At 36.8% G+C, this 23,615-nt stretch overlaps 1 protein-coding gene across 1 annotated transcript in view; it reads left to right on the top strand.

Annotated features, from left to right (window-relative positions):
* The window catches only part of CDH9 (cadherin 9), a 162,279-nt gene extending 140,124 nt beyond the window's left edge, over positions 1 to 22,155 (top strand). The window contains exons 9-12 of the mRNA XM_034411935.3: positions 1,227 to 1,348; positions 14,224 to 14,341; positions 14,438 to 14,689; positions 20,951 to 22,155. Coding sequence (XP_034267826.1) covers positions 1,227 to 1,348; positions 14,224 to 14,341; positions 14,438 to 14,689; positions 20,951 to 21,441 — 983 coding nt within the window. The 3' untranslated portion in view covers positions 21,442 to 22,155. The remainder of the gene's footprint in view (positions 1 to 1,226; positions 1,349 to 14,223; positions 14,342 to 14,437; positions 14,690 to 20,950) is intronic.
* The last annotated feature ends 1,460 nt before the right edge of the window (positions 22,156 to 23,615 follow it).

Below are 23,615 nucleotides of genomic sequence, written 5' to 3'. Positions count from 1 at the left end.
CAGCTGGTTATTTGCATCCTTTTAGAAGCACTTTGAGGTTTATTTGTGTCCTCAGGGTCACCTGAGTAGTGCCCCAGTTCCTGTAGTCTGCAATCCCCTCCCCCCCCACCTCCAGAAATCCATTCCTACTCCCAAACCATTCAAAGGGTATTCATACCAAATTGTATAGCTAAAAGTCTGTAGAGATTCTCAGTCATCCAGGTCATGGAAGGATTCCATTCCCCACTATCTTGTCAGAGCTGAAGAAGCTTCTTGGATAAGAAGTGAAACATCTTCAAAGAAAAAACAAGAAAGTCCAGTTGGCTCCTGAAAAAGCACCTTTGGGAAAGTGAACTTTTTCTTGCAAAGTACATCTGCCGTGCTGAGCATTAGATCTTCTCTTTCATTTTTACATGAAAGTTAATAGGCTCTCTCTCTCTAGTCTACCAGAGTAAAAACATGGGACTGCTGCAATTAGAGAGAGTTTCTAAAAAGTGATGACAAAGCCTAGTCCCTCTACAAATTTATTTGGAAGGAAGTCCTACATAGTCAATGGGAAAGTGTGTTGGATTTCAGCTTCAATATAAAATGTTAATATTGCTTTTTATTCATGTATTAAATTTCTATATTGCCACAATCAAAACAGTTTTGGTGGGATAACTTTAGAAATGTCTTAATTGCACAGAGCCCTTGACAGCCAAGGCCAAAATAAAGGTTTTATTATTTTTAGTCCTATGTACACTAAAAAAATGTACTTGGTAAGACATTCAGTTGAAAACAGAAATATCTGAATTGAGATATATAGGATTGCACTGAATCTATATACTCTCTCCTTCTGCCAAATAAATACTTTGATATCCCCACAGGCAATGGTAGCAAATGAAGCTTTTGACAAAATGACAGAGCAACATTATGATATCACAATGCAAGCTCTGCCCCCTACCTACTTGCATGAAACTCATGATTTAAGAAAAATGGAGTTTGTGTCAAGATGTCATGAGACATATTTCATATTTCATTATTTACTCCTCTGTTTCCCTCGGTAGATGGCCATGAAAGTGCTCCTAATTCTTGGAATACATTGTTTGTTTTTATTTTTGCTATTATATTATTTCAGAACGACATTTCTAAAACATACTTTGAGTTGTGCCATGCTTACAACATAGGCACTGACACTTATTCTTGAATCTCAGAAAAAGAAGTATATAATATTGTGATCAAATTCCATCTTGTCCGTTTTGTTTCAGGCAATCCAAAACAAAGTACTCAGACTCCCATCTTCATTCGGATTTTGGATATAAATGATCATGCCCCAGAGTTTGCCAAGTTCTATGAAACTTTTGTTTGCGAGAATGCAAAAGCAGGACAGGTAATACAGCAATATTATCATGTCTGATTAACTGTGTCAGCATTTTGCTCTGTCTCAATTATAGAAATGAATTTATTATTATTTTTAAAAATATTCTATATTTCATTAATCTCATCCGTAACAACTATTTTTCTTCACCAAAGTTCTGAGTGAAAGAAAGCAGATGTGGTCCCCATGCTATTGATTGATTTGATTTCATGGCAATACATAACAGCTTTCAGGAGTTAACAATAATATAACCACACATATAGAACTAGCAATAAAAAAAATAAATGAATAATTTAAAGTTCAAAAATAGAACCATAAATTAAACACCATCATAGTAATTTCCAAGCACACTCCACAAAAGTTCTGCTTTAGTCAATTTTTGGACATTGATCATTGAAGAAGCTAGTTAATCCAATTATTAGAGCAGAGGTGTCAAACCCACATTGTCATGGCGGGGTCACATGATGTATTGGGACTATTTCCCCCTTCGCTAAACCAGGTGTGGGCATGGCCAGCATGTAATGCATCTGACCCATGGGCCAGGAGTTCGACAGCCCTGTATTAGAGGGATGTAATCCTCAAAAAACAAGGCTACTACTCTAATTACTTTACAACTGAGAAACTGTGTTTGGGCCTCAGATTCCCATCATCAGCTGAATGAACAAGTTGATTTCAAGTGGGAAAGACAGTCTTGTATTTACATCTGGAATGCACTCTACCTGGGACTACCTTCAAAAAGTTTGAGCTAGTCCAAATTACAATAGTCTGGCTGTTGGAAAATACTTGCTGACAGAAACACATTACATCTGTGTTTTAGTCCTTGGATTGACTTTCTATTGGCTTCTAAGTGCAATTTAAATGGCAGTTTAAATTGGCTAGTCCTAGATGATATAGGTATGAGGTATTCCAGAACAATTTTCTCCAATCCATCTCAGTCTACCTGACATAGAGTTGCTGTTTTAGAAGAACCTGCTTGGGGTCACTCAGTTATGCTGCTAGCAGGTTCTTCTAGATAATTCACACATATTTTTCCAGATTTATTGTATGTTATTAATGTTATACCATAGATATTTTAATGTACTGGATAATTTACTGGATCTAAATTGTGAAAAGCTTTGACTGCAGTGAATATCCAAATAAATAAAAATTAAATCCTATTTTACATGGCACAATAATGCTAACTAATTACAGTGGACTACAATGTCTAATCTGGTAGATCCCTGCTTCTATGGATCTGGTGCTAGTTAATGGTATGTTCAGTGTTCAGTCCAGCCCTTTCCAGCCACTGGTAGAATTTTCAATGTCAGCCAGTGTGTCTACATCTCATGCAGGGTCTTGCATTGTCATGGCACTTCCTCTGCTTGATCTTTCACCCATGGCTGGTGCTTCCTCAAGCATTTTTTCAGTCACTCCTCTTTTGGTGCCAATTTACCAAGGTATTCCAGATGCTTTGTGTTTCATTCAGGATGGTGGCTTTGACACTCACAAGATCCTGCTCTTCTTCTTTCTGGCTGACGTACAGTTTCTGAGTATTGGACTTGGGGTGGATATTCTGTACTTTGTGAGGAACCTTTGAATTTTCACTTCAGCAGCCTCCATGTTCTCCTTTGGCCAATTCACTATACTGACAGGGAATCTGATGATTGGCAGGGCATAAATGTCAATGACATGGAACTTGTTGTTCCCATTGAACTAACTCTTCAGGACATGCTTATCCTTTGTTGGTACTTGGATGTTGCTAATGTCCTGCCCTTCTCATCATGGTTCCCATGTGAGATATCAAGGTATTTGGGATTTCTTGGTATTTGAGGGATACTAACAAATTTTGGGATACCAAGGTATTTTAAGATGGTCTATATGTCTGCTATGTGGCCCGCTGGTAGTTCCACCCCATCGGTCTTAACTATTCTCTATTGACTAACATCTGGCCACACTTCTCTAGTCCAAATAACATTCCAATGTGTGTGTATATACATACATACATACATACATACATACATACATACATACATTACATACATACACATGTGCTATTTATGTTTGTTGAAGTCACACAATCTGTTGGCCTGTGTGTGTTTTGTTCATCTTTCTCCAGTCTGTTTTCTCGCTTTAATTTTTCTTTTTCTCTGTGTGGTCATTTGAAATCTTATCAGGCATACACAGAAGCTTGAAAAAAGACATGTGTGCTCAGCAGCACAATGTGTTCTTGAGCTTTCAAAAGACTTCTAAATCATTTTCAAAGCATGCACAGCCTTAAAAATTGCATTATTAGGGAAAAGAGAAAGACATGATTAAAGCTTCCTTTAATTATGCATTTCTGTACTCAAAAGTTCAATTGGCCTCCCCCCAAAAGTTGTTTTTTTAAAAAAAAAAACCATCTCAATTGTTTTTTAAAAATCACACTTTTATTACCACTTTTCATGCAAATTGACATTCAAGAATCAATCATGGATCACACCCTCGCCTTTTCCTACCTTTGTTTATGAGATACTAGCCCCGGGAAATGAACAAAATTTCATTTAAAGATGTTGTAAAACAAATCAATAATATCATTACCACTTGTGTAGCTAATGGACTTTTCCTTCTGTCATATTAAGCACTGTAATTTGGCTGTCATGTTTCAACTGCCTCGGTGAGGCTCAGCAATGTGTTTGGGGACACAGTTTGTGCTCTCTGCATAGAGGTATTTACACCAGATTAACTAAGGATGCCTTGCAACAGGAAAAAAAAGTCTTCTTTTTTAAGGGCATTACATATGGAGCAGAAAATCAATAGCTAGTTCAGGGTAGATAGGAAGAATTATATGCTTGGCTGATTACTAATGCACACTTACATACAAACAAATGTCCTTTTTTAGAGTAGGGCTGTCAGTTGGCTAAAGGATTGTTTAGTTATTTAGCTTGCCTCTGATTAATTAATTGATTTTGTACAGGTAAAATTTATGTTCAGGCAACCTCAATGAAGTTGCTCCACTAAGAATTCTGAAGGAGATGAACAGGCCTATGCATTCCTCAACTGCATTTTCAATAGCTTCCTCCATATGCTGTGACTTGACTTAACTCTCCAGCTTCTTAGCTCACTTGAGATCAGGCTGACTGAAGTGACTTTAAAGCTTCCCCTTAGTCAGAGTTCAGATATTATTTAGAGCTTGGCTCTATTTACAGCCAGCACAATGCAACTCAAATTAGAGAGAGTAGAATGGAAGCATTGCAGCCTAACAAATGTTATGTTTTCTGATGTTACTCAGTGTTTACTATTATTTTTTTTTTAGAAAAACACAGGAACAATTATTTGAATGAAAAGGGTTGTGATTTACTTATTTCTGACAGACAACATAATGCAACTGTGCAGAATACACAATCACATCTTTTGTGCTGTGCTGTCATGGGATATAAATCATCATTTTAATGTTTTTGTGGCTTCTAACATGAAACCTTTCATTTTCTACCAGTATTCAAAACACTGGAATGTAAAGCTTTCCTAGTTCTTATATAAGATAAAGACAACATTTACCAAAAAGGCAACTAAATACAGAAATGGAAGATGTAACTGCCTTGTGTAAAGGCAATTACACAAAGTCCCTTTTTTTCTAACTTATGTAGAGATGGATTTTATAATGTAGTATTCCTATTATACTTTGTCTTTTTATATCACTTACACTGCCCTCCTGATATTACTTTTATTAAGAACTTTAACCTGCCCCTCCTCCCCTCTCTTAGATGGTTTCCTGAGGTGGCCTTATCAAGGCTTTACCAAGAGGTGAGGGAAAAAAATAACCTTTGGATTGGTCAAATTATCTTTAACTCATACTAAACCATAGTTGTCCCCCCCCCATGACACAGTAGAATATTTGTGAGTACAATGTCCCATCTTCCAATATATCCTCTTATACAAAAGAGTTCAGAAACTTTCATTCCATGTCAAATCTAAACTTTGAGATTTTTTCAATTAAATATGTTGTCTTTCAAAATATGTTTGTCATTATTTTGGAGTGTTTTTATTATAAAATGTCCAGATTCCATTCACATGTCTGTTAGTTATATTTTTTGATTTGCAGTAATGGTCTTGTCTTTATATATCTGTAAAGCCTATGGGCTTGCAGCTTGCTATACACTTTATATCATTTTTACTTTTTATTTCATTTTGTTAAAAAAGCACACACAAAGTGACTCAAGTGAGGAATGTTCTTCTATAAGGATACTTCATAAAAAAAAGTAATTATTCGGATAGTGGTATGAAAGTCTGGTATTTATAGAATCAGTTCCCTTTAATGTGTATTTTATATATTGTCAAGATCATCCAGTTCAAACCAATTGTTAAGACACTTATTAAAAAACCAGGAGACTGTGAGTTCTAATCCTGATTTAGGCATCAAAGCCAGCTTGGTGACTGCACCAGTCACTCTCTCTCTCAACCCAGCTCACTTGATGAGTTTGTTGTGGGGAAAATAGGAGGAAGAAGGCATGTTGATTATGTACACTGCCTGACTTATTTCTAAAAATCATAAAGGCAGGAATAAAACATCTTTAGAAAGCTATCAATAAAAAAAAATCAAGGTCATTTCAACAAAACTTGAAAGAATTGACATTTTCCTAAAACAAATAGATAAAATTTAACTTCTAGGACAATTCCTTCTTACATTCTCTGGAACTGTAAGTTCTTATTACTAGTCTCTCTAATTCCCTTGCTTATCTTGCTTTTGTGAACATCTACAAATTGGTAAATAGTTGATTTGATATATGTATGGAAAATCATTTCTTATACAGTGCTTCAGGAAAGGTTGTAAAGCTTTGTCTTGACAGAGGAATTAGAATTGTTGACAGTTTTTAGACTCCTATCTGGCTTATTGTGCCTGCAGATGTCAACCTAGGCTGAATTAAAGCAGTAACAGCAATTCTGAAAAGCAAAACCACCAATTTAAAGCAAAAACTAATCTTTCACAACATGGTTCTTTTGTGAACAATGGAAGTACTTTACAGTATATTCAAAATTTGGAGTGCTTACTGCCATATCTTTATTCGTAGTCTTTCCATAACTCTATTAAGTAGGAGGATAAATGGAAATTTTCCTCCATCAGAAGACCTACACATAAAAATAGTGTTACTATAAGCAGAAAGGGACAGTGCATTTATATGGCAAATTATATAAAGATTGAAAAAGTAAAATATTGTTAATACCCACGGATGACTGTTATTCAGAAACCAATAATTTTGACTGATGATATATCACTTTTTCTAGTCCTTGTTGTTACAAAAAGATAGCATTGAAGTTTTCCAAGCAAATGGGAAAAGTCTGAATAAGGAGATATACTACATTACAGTGGCTTCTACAACAAACAGCAATGGTACTAAAAGAACAACAAGTAAGCAGTGACATAATATCACTATTATTTATTAGTACCAGGACACTCATATTGTTATTTACACACTTTGGTTCACCACCCTCCCTCCATAGATGCCCATCTATCAACATATATGACCTATGACCTGCTGTTTATATGTACAGTGTGAGCTTACGCACTGGAGACAAATTCCTTATGTGTCTGATCACACTTGGCCAATAAATAATTCTGTTCTGTTCTATTCTAATGATTTAGATGGGTTATAATGTCTTAGCAAAGGGGTTTCCATAACAATTTATTAGATCTTAGGTTATTTCTTGTGTAGCTGAGAGTAAACTAGAAGAACCAATCTTGTTGCAAACTAGGAATTAAATCTCTTCATGTTTTAAAATGAAAAGTGTGTGAGAGGCATATTGAAGGGTGCAAGGAGTACGTGAGAAGTGCAGCATGGGTTGGGAGGGTGCAAGGAGTACATGAGAGGAGAGACTTCAAGAGCTTACACAAACAGACATAGTGCAGGTCAGCGAATATGTGCAAGAGATTGCACAAGAGGTGCCGTGAAGGTCGGTGAAGGTGGATGAGGGTCTGAGGGAGATGTGCAAGAGGCAGATTTTGTGTTAGCCACGACAACACAATAAAATAAATAGACCATTGAACGAATCAATCCAGAGTTCTCAAGACACTCAAGGAGCAAATGAGTATTTCAAAATATAGTATAGACACATTGTGGCAAGACCTAGCTTTCTTGAGAAATCTGTAATGCATACCTTGAAGAACATCTATCTATATGACTGCTAAGATCAGCACCAATTTAATGGCACATAATCAATTAATCAATGAAGGATTGTATCTTTGCCCCAAATATTGTTCTTATTAGAAAGAATGGCAAACACTTTTTAAAGAGGAAATAAAAGTATTTAATAATTTAAATAATATTCAGAAATACCATTGACCCTATTTCATTGTTCACTGAGTATTTGGCCTATTTTATGCATATATGTTTGTGTTCCCTGCCTGGGATCTTTATTAAAGTGTGACAGAATACTGGGAATTATTAATATAGTTATGGTATAATTATTATATGTATAATTTGTATCCTCCAACAACAACCTTTTCTTCTAAACTCTATATTTTTTTTCAGGATGGGAGCATAGGTAGTTATTTCTTTTCTTCTTCTTCTTTATAAGTTTGGGTTTCAACAATTTCTCTAACCTGGTATGTTCAAGATATTTTATACGAATATTGCAATAAGCCTTAGCTAACTGTCATATGTTGTCTAGAAAAAAATTGAAGTTGGAGTTTCACATATTTGAGAGTACCAGTTTGGACCAGTATCCTTAATATGAGATTTATGTCACAAACAGCAAATGGGAAAAACACTGAACGAAAAATCTATTGCAAGTTTTTGCAGGAGTAGATTTTCATGATCTGCCAAAATAGACTGCAGTACAACACAAACAAAAGGCACTGAATGGAGACTGCTAGCCTCTATCTCTATTCAAACTATACAGAAGAATCAGTTCTTTCTGAAAAATGAATACAAAAGCCATGGCCATGAGTGTATTATCAAAAACAAACAAACAAGAAAAGAACCATTTTACATTTGGGAAAAAGGTATATTATTAACAGTTTCTATATCAAAATTTTACAGAGCAAAAGCAAAGCAACCACAAGCACTGTAAAACCAATATGAGCCAAAACTATATAGGATTAAGATGTTGGCCTGATAGCAGGACAACCCAGGTTCAGGTTCTCCCCTCAAGCACCTAAGCTTTCTGGATGACTCTGGCTAATCATACTTTCTTAGCTGAATATATCTCATAGGATTGTTATTGGGAGAAGAAAATACAATATCACCTTCAGCTTCTAAAGAAAAGCCACAAAAATGTACATACACTCATGCACACATATATTTCTACCCGCCTAATATTGCCTTGACAAATGTATCTTTTCTTTTATATACACCAAGAGCGTATGCACCAAGACAAATTCCTTGTGTATCCAATCACACTTGGCCAATAAAGAATTCTATTCTATTCTATTCTATTCTATTCTATTCTATTCTATTCTATTCTATTCTATTCTATTCTATTCTATTGTATTGTATTCTATTCTATTCTATTCTATTCTATTCTATTCTATTCTATTCTATTCTATTCTATTCTATTCTATTCTATGGATATATGTTCAAAGCAGTAGTGGTATTCATTTACCTTCACTACCAGTTCAGAAATGTGAGCGTGTGTGCCACCTCTGTGCATGCACAGAGCCTTCTGTGCTTGCGCAGAGCATCCTTAATGATGTCCGGGTGGGTGGGCGGAGCCTCCCACCACTGCTACCAGTTCACCCGAACCGGCTTAAACCAGTAGAATCCCCCACTTGTTGAAAGCCTTCCTATAAGGAGATACAGTATGAAGGGAGAAAGACAATGGTATTCTAATGATTGCCCTCTTTTTAAAAAGAGCTTAGTTCAAGAATGGCCTTCACCCTTTTTTTGGCCTTCTGTAGAAACCTTTAGATATTAAACAGTGCTTCAAATACTGCTTTGTTTATGGCTTATTGTTTTATTAGGCTTAGATTTATTAGGCTTAGTTTTTATATTACTGCTCTTCTGCATGCTACTGTTGTTCCCAATTTGTGTCTGAGCCTGGTGCCGAGGCCGATGAAGGACACAAGACACAAGGTGCAGGTTTTATTTCCTTTTATTGAAGCACTCTAAGAAAAGGATTACTTGGCCAAAATGCCAAGAACCCAGAACAAAAGATTAAGAAAGGTTTATACATTTTTACTAAAGCAGAAAGTGGGTTAGGGCAGGATATAGGAGAAATATCTAATAAACATTTTAGTATTGATCTAACAATTGTTCTATTGGTTTCCAGCCATCCCTATTCCTAGATCTTAGCTAAGGAATGCTTTAGGAGTTATCTAATACACATTTTATTTGCTCCATGCCATCTCTATTCCTAACTTCTATCTGAGGTCTGCAAGTTGCCTAACTCTTTGTTACTTTTATCAGCTTTCTAACCACCCAGAATCCTTACAAGCTTTACACCTGCATATTCCTTGTGAATAAGCATTCTTTGTTCTTGCCAGACAGACTCCACAATTACAGGGTTCCTGGTCTCCTTTCAAGTGTATGCCACAACCTTGCTTTGCTGTAGCAGACAACCCATCAGTACTTTGAGAGATTTTGTATACTACTTATAGACTTTGGAGTAGCATTGTTGACAAACTTACAAATAACCAGTGAAATTGCATTGAAAACAGTTTCCAGTAGATTTGCATTGAAGCCTAAGAATTTTATGTTTGGTTTTTTTAAAATTCAAAACCATTGTGCCATAATTCAGATGTGCAGATTATTGATTATCGCAATCTGAGGTGGGGTTAGGTTTGGGGTTCTTCCCTGCTTCTAGTGACTTAGCTTTTTAGAATCAACTTTGTTCCATCCTGAATTTTTAGTCATTCTGAAGTGGATCATCTGGCTGACTAGGTGCTGAGATGGAGCAAAACCTAGTCAACCAACACATTTCGTTGTGCATTTCACTTGTAAAGCATTGCTTGCCACTTTTCCAATCTTACTCTTTGTGGTTCAGTGTTGGTCCCTTTTCAGTGAAAAGCAAAATGGACTTGATTTGTCTGCCAGTAGAAATCTTCAGCTGTGGATCATTTTCACAGTGCCCTCTCTAACTCCAGCTGAGCATTTTGTTTCATCTCAAGGACTTGAACAGAGACTTGAAATGTGTTTGACGGTGGGGCAGCACATGTGGAGTGGCTATAATTGTCACATAAGGCACTCAAAGTGACTGGAGACTTCAGAAGGTCACTCCTGAGCTTGCCAAACTGAACACTGAGAATTATTCAGCGCACTCCAGTAACTTACTAGCTGCAGCTAGGAGTAAGCCATTTTCTATGCGTTTCTAGGAGAATGCATACTATAAAACACAAAGCAATCTGTCTGCAGATTTTGCAGACAGTATACCTGAGCCGTATACAGTACATTATTGCAGTCACAGGCTAAGTTTATTAAGGGAAGCAGAAGGCAAGGATTTGCAAGGCAAAAGAAAAAAAGAAAAAAATATATTGCAAAGACAAGCTTAAAGACCAGAAATATCTTTTATATAGGCTGGACTTAGGAGGCACTTCCTTTTCATCACTCATGCTTTAAATTGCCTGTGGTCTTTCCTTGAAAGCACTATTTTTTTATAAGATTATGTAAAGAAATCACAAAGAATGTTTTTAAACCAAAGACAAGCCTATCTGCATTTTTATCATTTAAGCAGTATTCAGGCTGATCTGACTCTAAAGACAATTTAAGAAATCCTGTAGAGAAATATTTTGGCAACAGCTTGCAATTGTCCTTCCGCTGGACAATTCCTTGCTGCTGAGCTCTTCTACATTTTCCTTCCAGGAAAGTAATTCCTAACAACTTTCCTTCCTCTGGATCTGTTCCAGGGCATATATATTTGTTTGTGTTTGTGCTTGTGCTTGTGCTCATGTACACATACACACACACACACATCAAATACGCTTAAACTTAATTAAACTTTATGTATGAAACTTAAATATATGGTTATATATGTTTGTGTACACACACACAAACATAAAGCATCAAAATGCATGTGCATGTAAAAAAATACTTTTTTATTCCATTATACTTTTATCATGCTGTTTGGAATTACTATTACAATGACTGCTATACTTTCACCATACCTAAAGCCCTTATCTTCTGAATAGTACCCTGTTTATCCCAAAATAAGTCATCCCTGATAATAAGCCAAATCGGGCTTTTGAGTGCATGGCAATAAGGCCAAGCACTTATTTCAGGGTTCAAAAAAATATAAGACAGGGCCTTATTTTCAAGAAAACACGGTAGGTTGCTGGTTCAAAACCTGGTATAATTTATTTTTAATACTAATTTTCTTTCTTTGAACTTTCTATCTTTACCTGATAAGTACCTATATATTTGGCAATATATCCAGTGGCACACCAGTCACGAAGGAGATTGGAAAGTCCAGGGGGAATCCCTTTTTTTTTTTTAAAAAAAAAAAAGAAAAGAATAAAAATAGTAATTAAAAAATCTGCCAGCTTTATAATCAGCAACATTCTATTTATAAGGCAAGTGTTGCAAGCATTGTATTTTTGCAGAATTGGTAAAGGCAGATTTACAAGGAAAGAGAAAGCATGGTAAGCACAGAGTCAGTTGAAGAGGCGTTATTTTCTCTACAGAGTAGTCAATGAACTGTTGACATGTGTTATCTGAAATGCACTTGAGGCAACATAAAATGGAAAAGTGTACTTTAGAACAAAAAAAAAAAAAAAAAAGTCCTTAACAGAGAGTAGAGGATTAATAGAGGGCAATGTTATCGGATTCTGTCCTCCAGAAATAGTTGCCTTCCTGTTCTGCCAGTAGGGACAGTGTGGAAAAGGAGAGCCACGAGTCCTTTCCTTCTGGAATAAGCGAGACAGAGTTGATGCTGTCATCCAATACTTGGACAAAGAAATGGGCTGAATTAGAGCCATTAATCTGAGATACAGTACAGACAAAAAAATATTCCTTGTGAGTGAGAATCAAGCCATTATTATAAATAATCATGAAATTATCTGCTACAATGTCCTACCTGTCAATCATTACTTCAGCTTCAACCACAACAATACACGAGTACACAATAGATACAAACTTAAAGTAAACCACTCCAAACTCGATTCAGAAAATATGACTTCAGCAACAGAGTGGTCAATGCTTGGAATGCACTACTGACTCTGTGATTTCATCCCCAAACCCCCAAAATTTTAACCTTAGACTGTCTACTGTTGACCTCACCCCATTCCTAAGCGGTCTGCAAGCATAAGTGCACCAACGTGCCTACCGTCCCTGTCCTAATGTTCCCTTTTATTCATATCTATTCCATGTATTCAAATCATGTTTATACTTATATATGTTATCTAATACGTGCTTGACAAAATATTTTTTTTTAAAAAAACATATCACCAGTAGCATTGTGGATGGAGTGCTAATTAATTTAGTTTTCTACACCAACCAGTTAGCTACTTTCCAGAAAAATCTTTTTCAGAGTTCATCAGCACATAGCCCATTTGATTTATTTTAATGTGTTAAGCATGGGACTGCCTTTGGGGGGAAAAAATCTGACAATTTCAAGTTGGGGGATGTTTGAGGGAGGGAGGGTTGATGTTTTGTTTTTTTTTTAAGTAGGGGAAAAAAACTAAACTGTTAAATGGAATTTGCTGAATTGATTGCACTTTGCACTTTGAGTTTGATAACTGCACTAATCATCAGTTTGAATTGGTATGAAAGATGATGCTGGTTTTTATCTGAAAGACATAACTGGGTAGGATCCAGACTGCCAGTTTATCCTGCAATCCCCCATCCCCCAGTTTACCTTAACATTAGCATATTAGGTCATTGTTCCTTTGTTCCTGCTACTGCAGTTCTTGAATATCTTTAGTAGACTGCCTTCGTAAGAAAAACTTGCCTAATATTTGAGTCTTTGGAGCACTAATGATTCTGTTTTTTTTTCTCCCAATCCTCTAATATCCTTCCTTGCATATTCTTAAGTCTTTTTTTTCCCTGCAGCTGCTGTTAGTTTTAAATTTGGTTTATGTATTGCCGATGGTTTCCAGCTCCAATTGTTAATATTTTTTTCCTACAGTTACATTGTCATTGTTTTATAATTTTGTGTTACAGATGTTTTGTCCATCTGCAAACCATTCACCCAGACAAACCTCGGTTATTATATATGGAAAGTACAATAATTAAGAAAAGGTAGAAAATGGTTTTTAAAAAGAAGGGAACATCTATCATACTCATCCTGCACACTTCAAAATATTCTGGGCAATATGCTATAGTTCACATATAGGATGCTGGCTTAATGTAAGGTTTCCTTGTTGTGCCACTTGAAATGTGAATATGGCTTATGGTATACCAAAACGTCCCTGTGATTACACATTTTGGAACTTTGGTAATGCTAAAATTGGGCATTTGTTATTTATTTATTTATTTTTAAATAAATCTTATTAGTTTTCAGCAACCCACAGAAGTTATTTGGCCCTTTGCTTGAAAGCTATTATGTTTGAGCAACTGATGGATATGTCAGCATTCCAGAAAACCCCCCAACTCCAAGTAAAACTCCAAAGCAAGCATTTTTCAAAGTTTTCTTTACTAGAATAGGTAAACTGGCACATCTGGGGAAACCTGAATCTGAGAGGTCCGGGTTTTCCCTCAGTAAATCAAAACCCCCAAAACCATCCCCTCACTCCTCAGATGATCACATGCTCCATGTGGAAGCCATATTAGGCCGGAAGCTTCCATGCTGCCAGGATAATCACAAGGAACAGTCCCTCACAGCGGTGGGAAATTGTGCTAGAGCTCCTTTGTATGTAGATCTGTTAAACTCAGTAAAACCATAGTAAAAGTTGATCCATGTGGTTCTCTCTACACCGCTACAGGTATTTATCTGAGCAGATTATGCTACAAAGCAAAAGATGTAACATTTATATTGCCTGACAACATATCATTATTTCCTTGCAGCTGATACAAACTGTTAGTGCTGTGGATAAAGATGAACCACCACGTGGACACAAATTTTTTTTTGAACTGGTGCCAGAATACACAGTCCATCCAAATTTCTCTATTGTGGATAACAAAGGTGGGCTTTCATTATTGGCTCTCTATGTTACACTTGGAGTCCTTTGCTGACAATGTTTTAAATATAATTTTCTGTGTCTTGGTTCTTCTGGTGCAGATAACACGGCAGGTGTTGTAACCAGACGGAATGGATATAGCCGCAGTAAAATGAGCACCTATCTCCTGCCAGTAATAATATTTGACAATGACTACCCCATCCAGAGTAGTACGGGCACACTGAGCATCAGAGTGTGTGCCTGTGACAGCAGGGGAAATATGCAGTCTTGTAACGCTGAAGCTTTGCTCCTTCCGGCAGGTCTTAGCACAGGCGCACTCATTGCCATTCTGCTCTGCATCATTATTCTGCTAAGTAAGTGGACCGTTTCCTTTTTCCTTCTTTGTACCTGGATATTGTTTCAAAGAGCCTAATGCTGGGAATGATTGAGGGCAAAAGAAGAAGGGGACGGCAGAGAATGAGGTGGCTGGATGGAGTCACTGAAGCAGTCGGCGTGAGCTTAAATGGCCTCTGGGGGATGGTAGAGAACAGGTGTTGTGACCTAGACTCACTTAGTCATTACAAGACACAATTAGTCTCAAACAAATCTATTTTATTATAATAGCTGAGAATTACTTCATTCCCAGCTTAGTCCAAATTAATTCCAAAACAAGTCCTTCAAAAAAAGTCCTTTGGCCTTATCACAAACCTTTATCTTCTTTGGCACCCTGCCAAAGGCCTTTCTTGGCAAAGCTCCACAAAGTTCAGAAACAAGAGACGCCGACTGGAAACAGATTTAACAATGTTGCTTTCCTACAAAGAGCCCAAGAGCCTTTGCTGCTTTTTTAAGCCTTATGGGAGGGGTCAGTCATCTCCTGGCCTTACTCCCGAGTTGTCCTTTTTACTTTAGCTGATATTGCCTTCTGGCAGCTCTGCACATGTGTGCACTAAGATCAGGCTCCTCCAGTTCCTCTGCCTCTCTGCTGTCTGACTCTGGAGGCTCCGGAGTCCACGCATCACTCCCAGATGGCCCTGGCTCTATCTCTGCCTCCGATGCAGACCCCTTATCAGGGCCTTCCGCAGACTCCAGGACTGGCCAATGGTCCTCCCAAGCCTCCTCACTGTCCAACTCCACTGCTAGCTCCACAGGCTGCTGGCGGACCATAACAACAGGAAGGCTTGGAGGAAAGTTGTCCATGGGGTCGCGATGGGTCGGACACGACTTTTCAACTAACAACAATTGTTTCAAGGAGACTATATTTTCAGAAGAATCTCCTTAATCCAGGCTTTCACAAATGGTAAATTCTCCAGCATTTAGGTGCTGGAGAACTCTCAGTCTTGTAAAGCCAAGGATGCAGCACAATTAAAGATTGACTGAGATACTTGTGGACTACCATACATCACCAATGGGCTGCACTTAGCTTGTTGGCTTAGTTATTTAAAGGTTGGTTTTAAAATGGAATATTTCTAAAGATAGTTCTGATACTGATGATGGCATGACTCAGATTTGATTTTTATATTCAACAGTAATGTAGTACATTTCATTTCTGATTGATAACTCATTTCAAATTTCTACAGTTTTTAAAAAAAACATTTAGAGATTCTGCCAGATACTTAATGTGTAAACAATTTTGCTCATTAGTACTACATGTTCTGAGGTCCTTCGTAGATGGGAACGGCTGTTGATAGCAATAAATTGCTAATTTCTAGGGATTACTCAGTGGTAAATGCACCAAAATCAGCTGTTTATCACACTGGTGATATTTGTATTACTAAAATCAAAATCCTACCATTATTCTTATTGCAAAACAGGCATTCACCTACTCCTTAAAATAATCATGTGTTATATACCATGTTTTCCCCCAAAAAAGACTTATCCTGAAAATAAGCCCTAAGTAGATTTTTACACTTACACCCAATATACTGTAAGCCCTAACCCCCCCCCCCCAAATAAGCCCTAATTAAGACCCCACCCACTCTGGGGTGCACTGGGTAGGGTGAAGCGCATGGGTAAAAATTAAGCTGGGGATGGTGGGGTGGAGCTGCCCTACTTGGGATGTGCAAGGACAGTTGCCTTGCACATCCTGATACCTGCCTTGCTGGCCCACTTCTTTTGCAGACGGCAAGGCCGGCAAGGCTTTCCTAAAGGCCTCTATAGCCAATAACAGAGCTCCGGATCTATCCAGAGCTCTGTTATCAGCTGCAGAAGCCTTCAGGAAAGCTTTGATGCCCTTGCTGGTTGCAGAAAAAGTTCCTAAAGGCCTCTCACAGCAAAAAAAGAGGTTGGGGGATGCACGCAAGTGAGGTGAGTCAGTGGAAGACACCCCCCACCCCAAATATCTGGCGCCTTTTTTGGTGGATATATATATATATATATATGAATGACTGGGTCTTATTTTGGGGGAAACATGGTACTGTACAATTCTTAAAATTCAAGATCCCATCTGGTTAACTGGTATCAAAATTCACTTTATTTGTCACATTGAATTATTGCACCTCAGTTAATTGTGAGTAGAAAATGGGATGCACCTGAGTTTTACTCTCTAATCATCTTGCCCTCCATGAATTCAACCAACACATTTCACTATGGAATCTGAGAGTTTGGTTTATTAAAATATCAGATGACACCAAAATTGATTCTCACACTCAGAAGTTTTAAATATATTTTTTCATGTTTTTGGTTCTTCTGGTTTGTTGAAATTTAAAGTTCATTTTCTGGAAATATAAAAATTTAATGGGAAAAGTTAAAAGGTGTACTCAAAAAAAAATACTAGAGGGAGAATAGAATCAGAACAGTTTGGATTGTGTTGTGATGATGTTGATGATGTTGATAGTGCTGTGTATTGGATAGAAAGACACGAGACACTTGGTTTAATGACACTGGAGATGATTTCCGCTTTGGCAGTTCGAACCCAGACATTGCGTGGCAGGGTAGGCTCCTGTCACTTGTGTCAGCTTCTGTCCACCTAACAGTTTGAAAGTATGTTCTATGCAAGTAGATAGATAGGTAACACTTCAATAGGGAGATGAGCTGGTGCTCTGTGCAGGCAATCCGATTCCTGATGGGTTTGAATTTTCCTGGTTGCAGTAGCTCTGGAAAGGGAGGGGGTCTTGGTGGATGTTGTGGAGGTTAATAAATCAATAAACCATGAACCTCTATCTCTATGAAACTCTACTTAAACAAATGAGCCTCTGAAGCAGCCTACAGCAAATGGTTTTATTTACACAATAAAAACATAATAATATGTGGCAGTTCCGGCCCTCTGGAATGATTTGCCCCCGGAGATAAGAACGATATCGGATCTCCGGGTCTTTCGCCGTGCCCTGAAAACTTTTCTTTTCCATCAAGCAGGGCTGGCATGAAACCCCCCCTTTTATATATAGTTTTTTTAGCTTTTTAGCTTTTTAGCTTTTTAGCTTTTAATCTGTCAATGAGTTTTAATTCAAATTGTTTTAAATTTGGGCCAAAGTATGTAATTCTTTTAATAATTTTAAATTTTGTATTGGTATGTGTTTTAGTTCTGGCTGTACACCGCCCTGAGTCCACTAGGAGAAGGGCGGTATACAAATTGAATAAAATAAATAAATAAATAAATGAATGAATGAATGAATGAATGAATGAATGAATGAATGAATGAATATACAATTAATAAACATCACTAAGTTACTATTATAAATTATACTGTCAGCTATCTATCTATATACATACCTATTCTCTCTAAACTATGCTATCTATGAATATTCTTCCTCAGAAGAAATACCACAATATATCACAGAACTGCTCTTCCAATGGACTTCCAGATTGCTCACAGTTATCTAAAGGAAGATCCTAGAATACAATACAATACTAGACAGAAGAGCAAACTGAACAGCAAACTGAATACCAAACTGAAGAGCAAATGCTTCTGTTAAGAATCTCATTTTGTACTGTTAACTGTGACCGTTAGGGATGGCCCTGGAGATTCAAACATATTAGCTGCCCTCTGATTGGCACACACATCTGTACATTCCAAAAGCCATTAATAGGCACAGCTATAGAGAAATAATTTTTCTCTAACAGTGGATGCTACAGGAAGAGCATCTTTCTCTATGGTGTGAACTTATCCTCCTGTAGTGCACCTTGGGAAGCATGCAAACATGTCCTATAACAGGTCTGATCCCTTGGCAAGCCAGATTACTGTTGTGCCATAGCATTGTCGTATCCTGGCTACTATAATGATATATGCTAATAATAATGATGATGATGGAAAGGCCTAGCAACAACCAGTCACTTAAAATATATTTATAGATAACTGTTGAAGGATTTCAAAATATGCTGTCAGATTACTTTTGTGGAAATCATGCAAAAGTTCATAAAGCATCCAAATAGTAATTTGATAGCATGTTTGTTTGTTTTTTTAAACCAAGCTGTTAAGATCTGTTTTTTAAATAAAGTGTCAGTCTTTAAGTATGACACTTGATGTTATTTCTCCTTATAACAACGATGAAAAATACTAGAGGAAGCTGACTGTGGAAACTGAAGAGCTGCTGTGAACTCTCTCTGTAGATAAGGCAGAAAAAGAATCCTGTTATTATTCCAACAAGCATTGTGAGGGTTTTTTCCCCCTCTCAGTGCTGCGTTCAAACATTCTGAACAGAATAGACCAGACCAGATAAGCCACCTGCATTTATTAGTCAATTTATTTCTGCAACATTTTAAATGATTCTCAGTACAATGAAAGCTTTCTTTGGGCATTTGGTATCCATGGATACGAAATATACAAAAGGGCTTTCAAGAATGTGGCACCTAGTGCTATTGTCTAAATATACAAATGTGCGACCATAATAATGGATGACCTGACCACTAGTGTTTCCAAGATGCTCCTTTTGGCCTAATGGAAAAGGCTATGAGGGAAATTGCTAGGAAGACTGGGGAAAAGAAGAAAATTAAGAAGATCTAGAAAAGGAATGTGAATGAATGGGAAAAAGGGAAAAAACTACTTTAGGGGTTTTGATTCATAAAAGAATTGATAAAAAGCAAAACTAGGCCAAAGTTGATATATTGATATTTCGGGAAATTAGAAAACAGATTACAAGAGAGCTTACTCCAAATAAAACAAATATTTTTATACACAGAAAGCAGAAAACCTATTTTATATAGAATGGTAAGCATAGATAGCATATAACAGTTGACAAGATGTTGAAGGGAAAAAAGAATACATTGAGTCCATTTTGATAATGGATTGTTTTCATAATTTTATTTTAAAGCTAAGATTTCAAAAGAGATGGCCCTTATTATCCAGAAAACAGATAATGAGACCTTGAAAAAGAATTCTTTTCCACCATTTTGCACATTTATATAATATATAAAAAGCACTCCAAAAGAGTCCTTCAAACAGAATCACATAACAAAAATGCAGGTAAACAACATATAATCCCTTGGGAGTTGGGCGGCATAGAAATGCGACAAAATAAATAAATAAAATAAATATTTTACTAATCAAAGCTACAGTAATTCTGGTCTGTATTTACCAATTAACTCTGTATACATAAAAACTCAAATAACAGAACCATATATAATATATGAGAAAACTGGAGAAACAATCATGTCATTCTATGCATTTCTTTTAAAAAGAGGGGAATATGGATTGGAGAGGTGTAGTTCACCTGATTAAGATGAGAATATGCCATTTATTTTAGAAAAGGGGAAAAAGTCAATTGAGCTATTTATAGGTGTAGTGGAGAAAATATATAGCCTTTTTAAAAGTTATCTATGCCTTAAAATGCTTGTATTGCTTTTTTTTTAATTAATTTAGTTTGCTGGCTTGGCCTTATCCCATTTTCTGAATTGCCCTACTCATCCCATGGCAGTATTTATGGTAGTACTTCTGACATTTCCCCAGAATTTCAAATATGCCTTCAGAGCCAAATGTTTCCATGTCTTTAGGTTCTGGGATATGTATGAATCTTGCTCACTGTTCATGCCTGATCAGTGTCAGACTGAAACAAAATCTTATGCACATATTAAGATGCATAATTCCTCCTATGAAAGTGGGAATCTGGCTTAAAAATTAAAGTTCTTGCTCCTATGGATAAATCACAACATACATAAGAAACTCATTTGCACTGGGCTCAAATATACACTGCATTCAAAAAGTATTCAGACTCCCTTCACTTTTGTCAATTTTGTTATGCTGCAGCCTGATTCTACAGTTGTTGAAATTCATTTTTTCTCTCAATAATCTATAGTCAATACCCCTTAATGACAAAATGAAAACAGAATTTTAGAAATCAGGCTGCAGCATAACAAAATTGACAAAAGTGAAGAGGGTTCTGAATACTTTCTGAATGCACTGTAAATATATCCTGGTTAGATTAATCATTTTAACAAGCCCATTCATATGTTGGCCATTATATCATCAAACAATATTTAAAGAATAATTCCTGCGCTTCATTCCATATTGATAAAGAAGCTCTTTTCAATGAGTTTTTCTTTTTAACTCCCTTCATTTAATTAAGAGTGTAATATTTATCTTAATCTTACCTGTTGCAGTTAATGAATGTTAAAGGTTCTTAGCTTTGCCAACATTGTTCCTAATCCATGAATTTCCTATTCAGTGCTCATCGCCCATCTGTATTGTTACTGTTGTCTTCCAGTTTTGGTTGTGCTGTTTGCTGCAATGAAGCGCCAGAGGAAAAAAGAGCCCTTGATCATTTCAAAAGATGATGTCCGAGACAACGTTGTCACCTATAACGATGAAGGAGGTGGGGAGGAAGATACCCAAGCTTTTGATATTGGCACGCTGAGGAACCCTGAAGCCAGAGAGGAAAGCAAAATGAGAAGAGATGTGATGCCAGAAACTATTTTCCAGATAAGGAGGACAGCATCTTTGTGGGAAAACATTGATATTCAAGATTTTATCCATCGTAGACTAAAGGAAAATGACTTGGATCCAACTGCACCCCCTTATGACTCTTTAGCAACATATGCCTATGAAGGGAATGATTCTATAGCAAATTCACTTAGTTCTTTGGAGTCACTTACCGCCGATGGTGGAAATCAAGACTATGATTATTTGAGTGACTGGGGGCCACGATTTAAAAAATTAGCAGACATGTATGGTGGAGATGAGAGTGACCAGGACTAACTGCCTCCTTCAAGATTACTGATGCAGCTCCAGCATTCATGTGCATGAGCAGGGATCTCCTCTCCTCTCCTCTCCTCTCTTCTCCTTTTTTTTCTGAGTGAGGAGGCCAGGCAGTGGCCTTGTGCAGACAGACCCATGATATGCACATGGAATATTCCTTATAACTATAGAGACTGGGTAGGGGGAGATGTCCTATTGGAAGGAGCACCTCATGGATATTGGAGATTCTTAGATCACAGCCTGAAAGTAGTATTTTGTGAGTAGCTCCTTGCTGATGAGATCAACACCTCTGTAATTAGATTAAAGTGGCCTATATTCTCTTACTTGGAAAAACAAACAAACAAACAAAACATAAGTGTATGTTTTAGTAAAAGTTTGCTTAATAAGTCAGTGTGAATGAAAATGACTGTTTTTTAAAACAGAAGTAATATCTCCTCTTTTTTGTCTAAGAGGTTAGAAAGAGGATATTCAATACAGTATTAATTGGGGGGTAGGTGGGTAAAATATCTTTACAAGGCTTTTTGTGCCTTTCAGGAGGACTTTGGGAACACAACTTTTTGTTCAAAAAAAAATAACACTTTACTTCACTTTCCTTGCTACTGTCCCCTATACTGTCCCCTATCCTATAACATAAACTGATTACTCCTTATAAAAAAAAAGAATGAATATTACTGCCATATTTATTGAGTTAAAAATGTCTGTGTTGATTCATATTTTTCTATCTATCTAAATATATATATATATATATATATATATATACAAATATAAATATGTATATTTATATTTTTGTATTTTTATTAAATAAATTAGAATTTACGAATAAATTATGTTTTCATTTAGTCCGGCTTTTTTGGCCTTTAGTCAAACCTGTGGAGTATGTTTCAAGTTGAGTGAAACGGTGTTTACATGCAGACCTCATCAGTGGTGGAATTCAATTTTTTTTACTACTGGTTCTGTGGACATGGCTTGTTGGGTGTAGTGTGGCTTGTTGGGCATGGCTTGTTGGGCATGGCAGGGCAAGGATACTGCAAAATCTCCATTCCCATCCCACTCTGGGGCCAGCCAGAGGTGATATTTACTGGTTTGTCAAACTACTCAAAATTTCCGCTACCAGTTCTCCAGAACCTGTCAGAACCTGCTGAATAGCAGGACCTAATTTTTGCCCTGAAAACCATTTTCAAAGTGAGTAGTGGTTCTTCTTACAATAGTCTTCCTCAAAATGGTCAGCAAGTGAGGCAGTCACTAAATGAAGACTACCTGCATGAAATGGTAGCACTGGCCCTGCTCTTGAGACAGACAGGAGAGAAAGATCTTTGGCAGCAATTCAGTACAGTGAAGTGGAGACAGAAATTAACTTTGCTGCCAGTAGAGATGGAAGATGGAATCACATGACGTCAGAAACAGTGCTGGGGTGGCAATATTTCTGTAAATGGAAAGGCCTTAGCTATGCTTAGAGAACATTCCTGACAAATATTAAGCTTTAAATTAATCAAATCTAATTAGCGAGGGACAGAGTGATACTGTACAACCTTCCCACTTCCATGAATCAATTTAATTACAATCATTACTAGGCTAAAAACAAAGGCTCTTTTAATAGATGTGTGATGACGAACATTCAGATAGGTTCCAGTACATGTATTACATTTTGATTGGCATTTCTGATACACAGTTTAAAACAGCATAGATAGTTCTCCATCTGCTCCCCATCCCATAATTCTCCCACAAGTAGAACCTAAAACTTGGAGGACCTCTGAAGACTGTGTGTATTCTGTTTATCATTTAACACATACACCCAACAACTAGAATGTGTGGGTTAGATTGCAAAATTGTTTCAAAATTTTAAAACACAATAAAACGGCAAAACATTAACCTATATTAATGAAGAACACAGAAATTATTTCAGAATATGTATCTATGCAAGTTTTTGTGTTTGTGTGTGCAAAAAGATAGATAGGCACACGCTCAAAGATGCATCAGCTTCCCAGAACAATATGGGGTAATATAAAATCCAACCTCAGTATAGGTTTTGTGGGTGCCATATAACTCTGTTCCTCCTTGTGACTTAGCTCTATTAGTTGCAATTATGTCTATATACTAATGATAACTTCTCTTCCAATTTTAGAGGGAGAGACACCCTTCCTTCCTTCCTTCCTTCCTTCCTTCCTTCCTTCCTT

This window comes from Pantherophis guttatus, chromosome 3, assembly GCF_059756535.1.
Source record: "Pantherophis guttatus breed Tessera chromosome 3, ASM5975653v1, whole genome shotgun sequence".
NCBI lineage: Eukaryota > Metazoa > Chordata > Lepidosauria > Squamata > Colubridae > Pantherophis > Pantherophis guttatus.
This window is presented reverse-complemented; position numbering and strand designations above follow the sequence as displayed.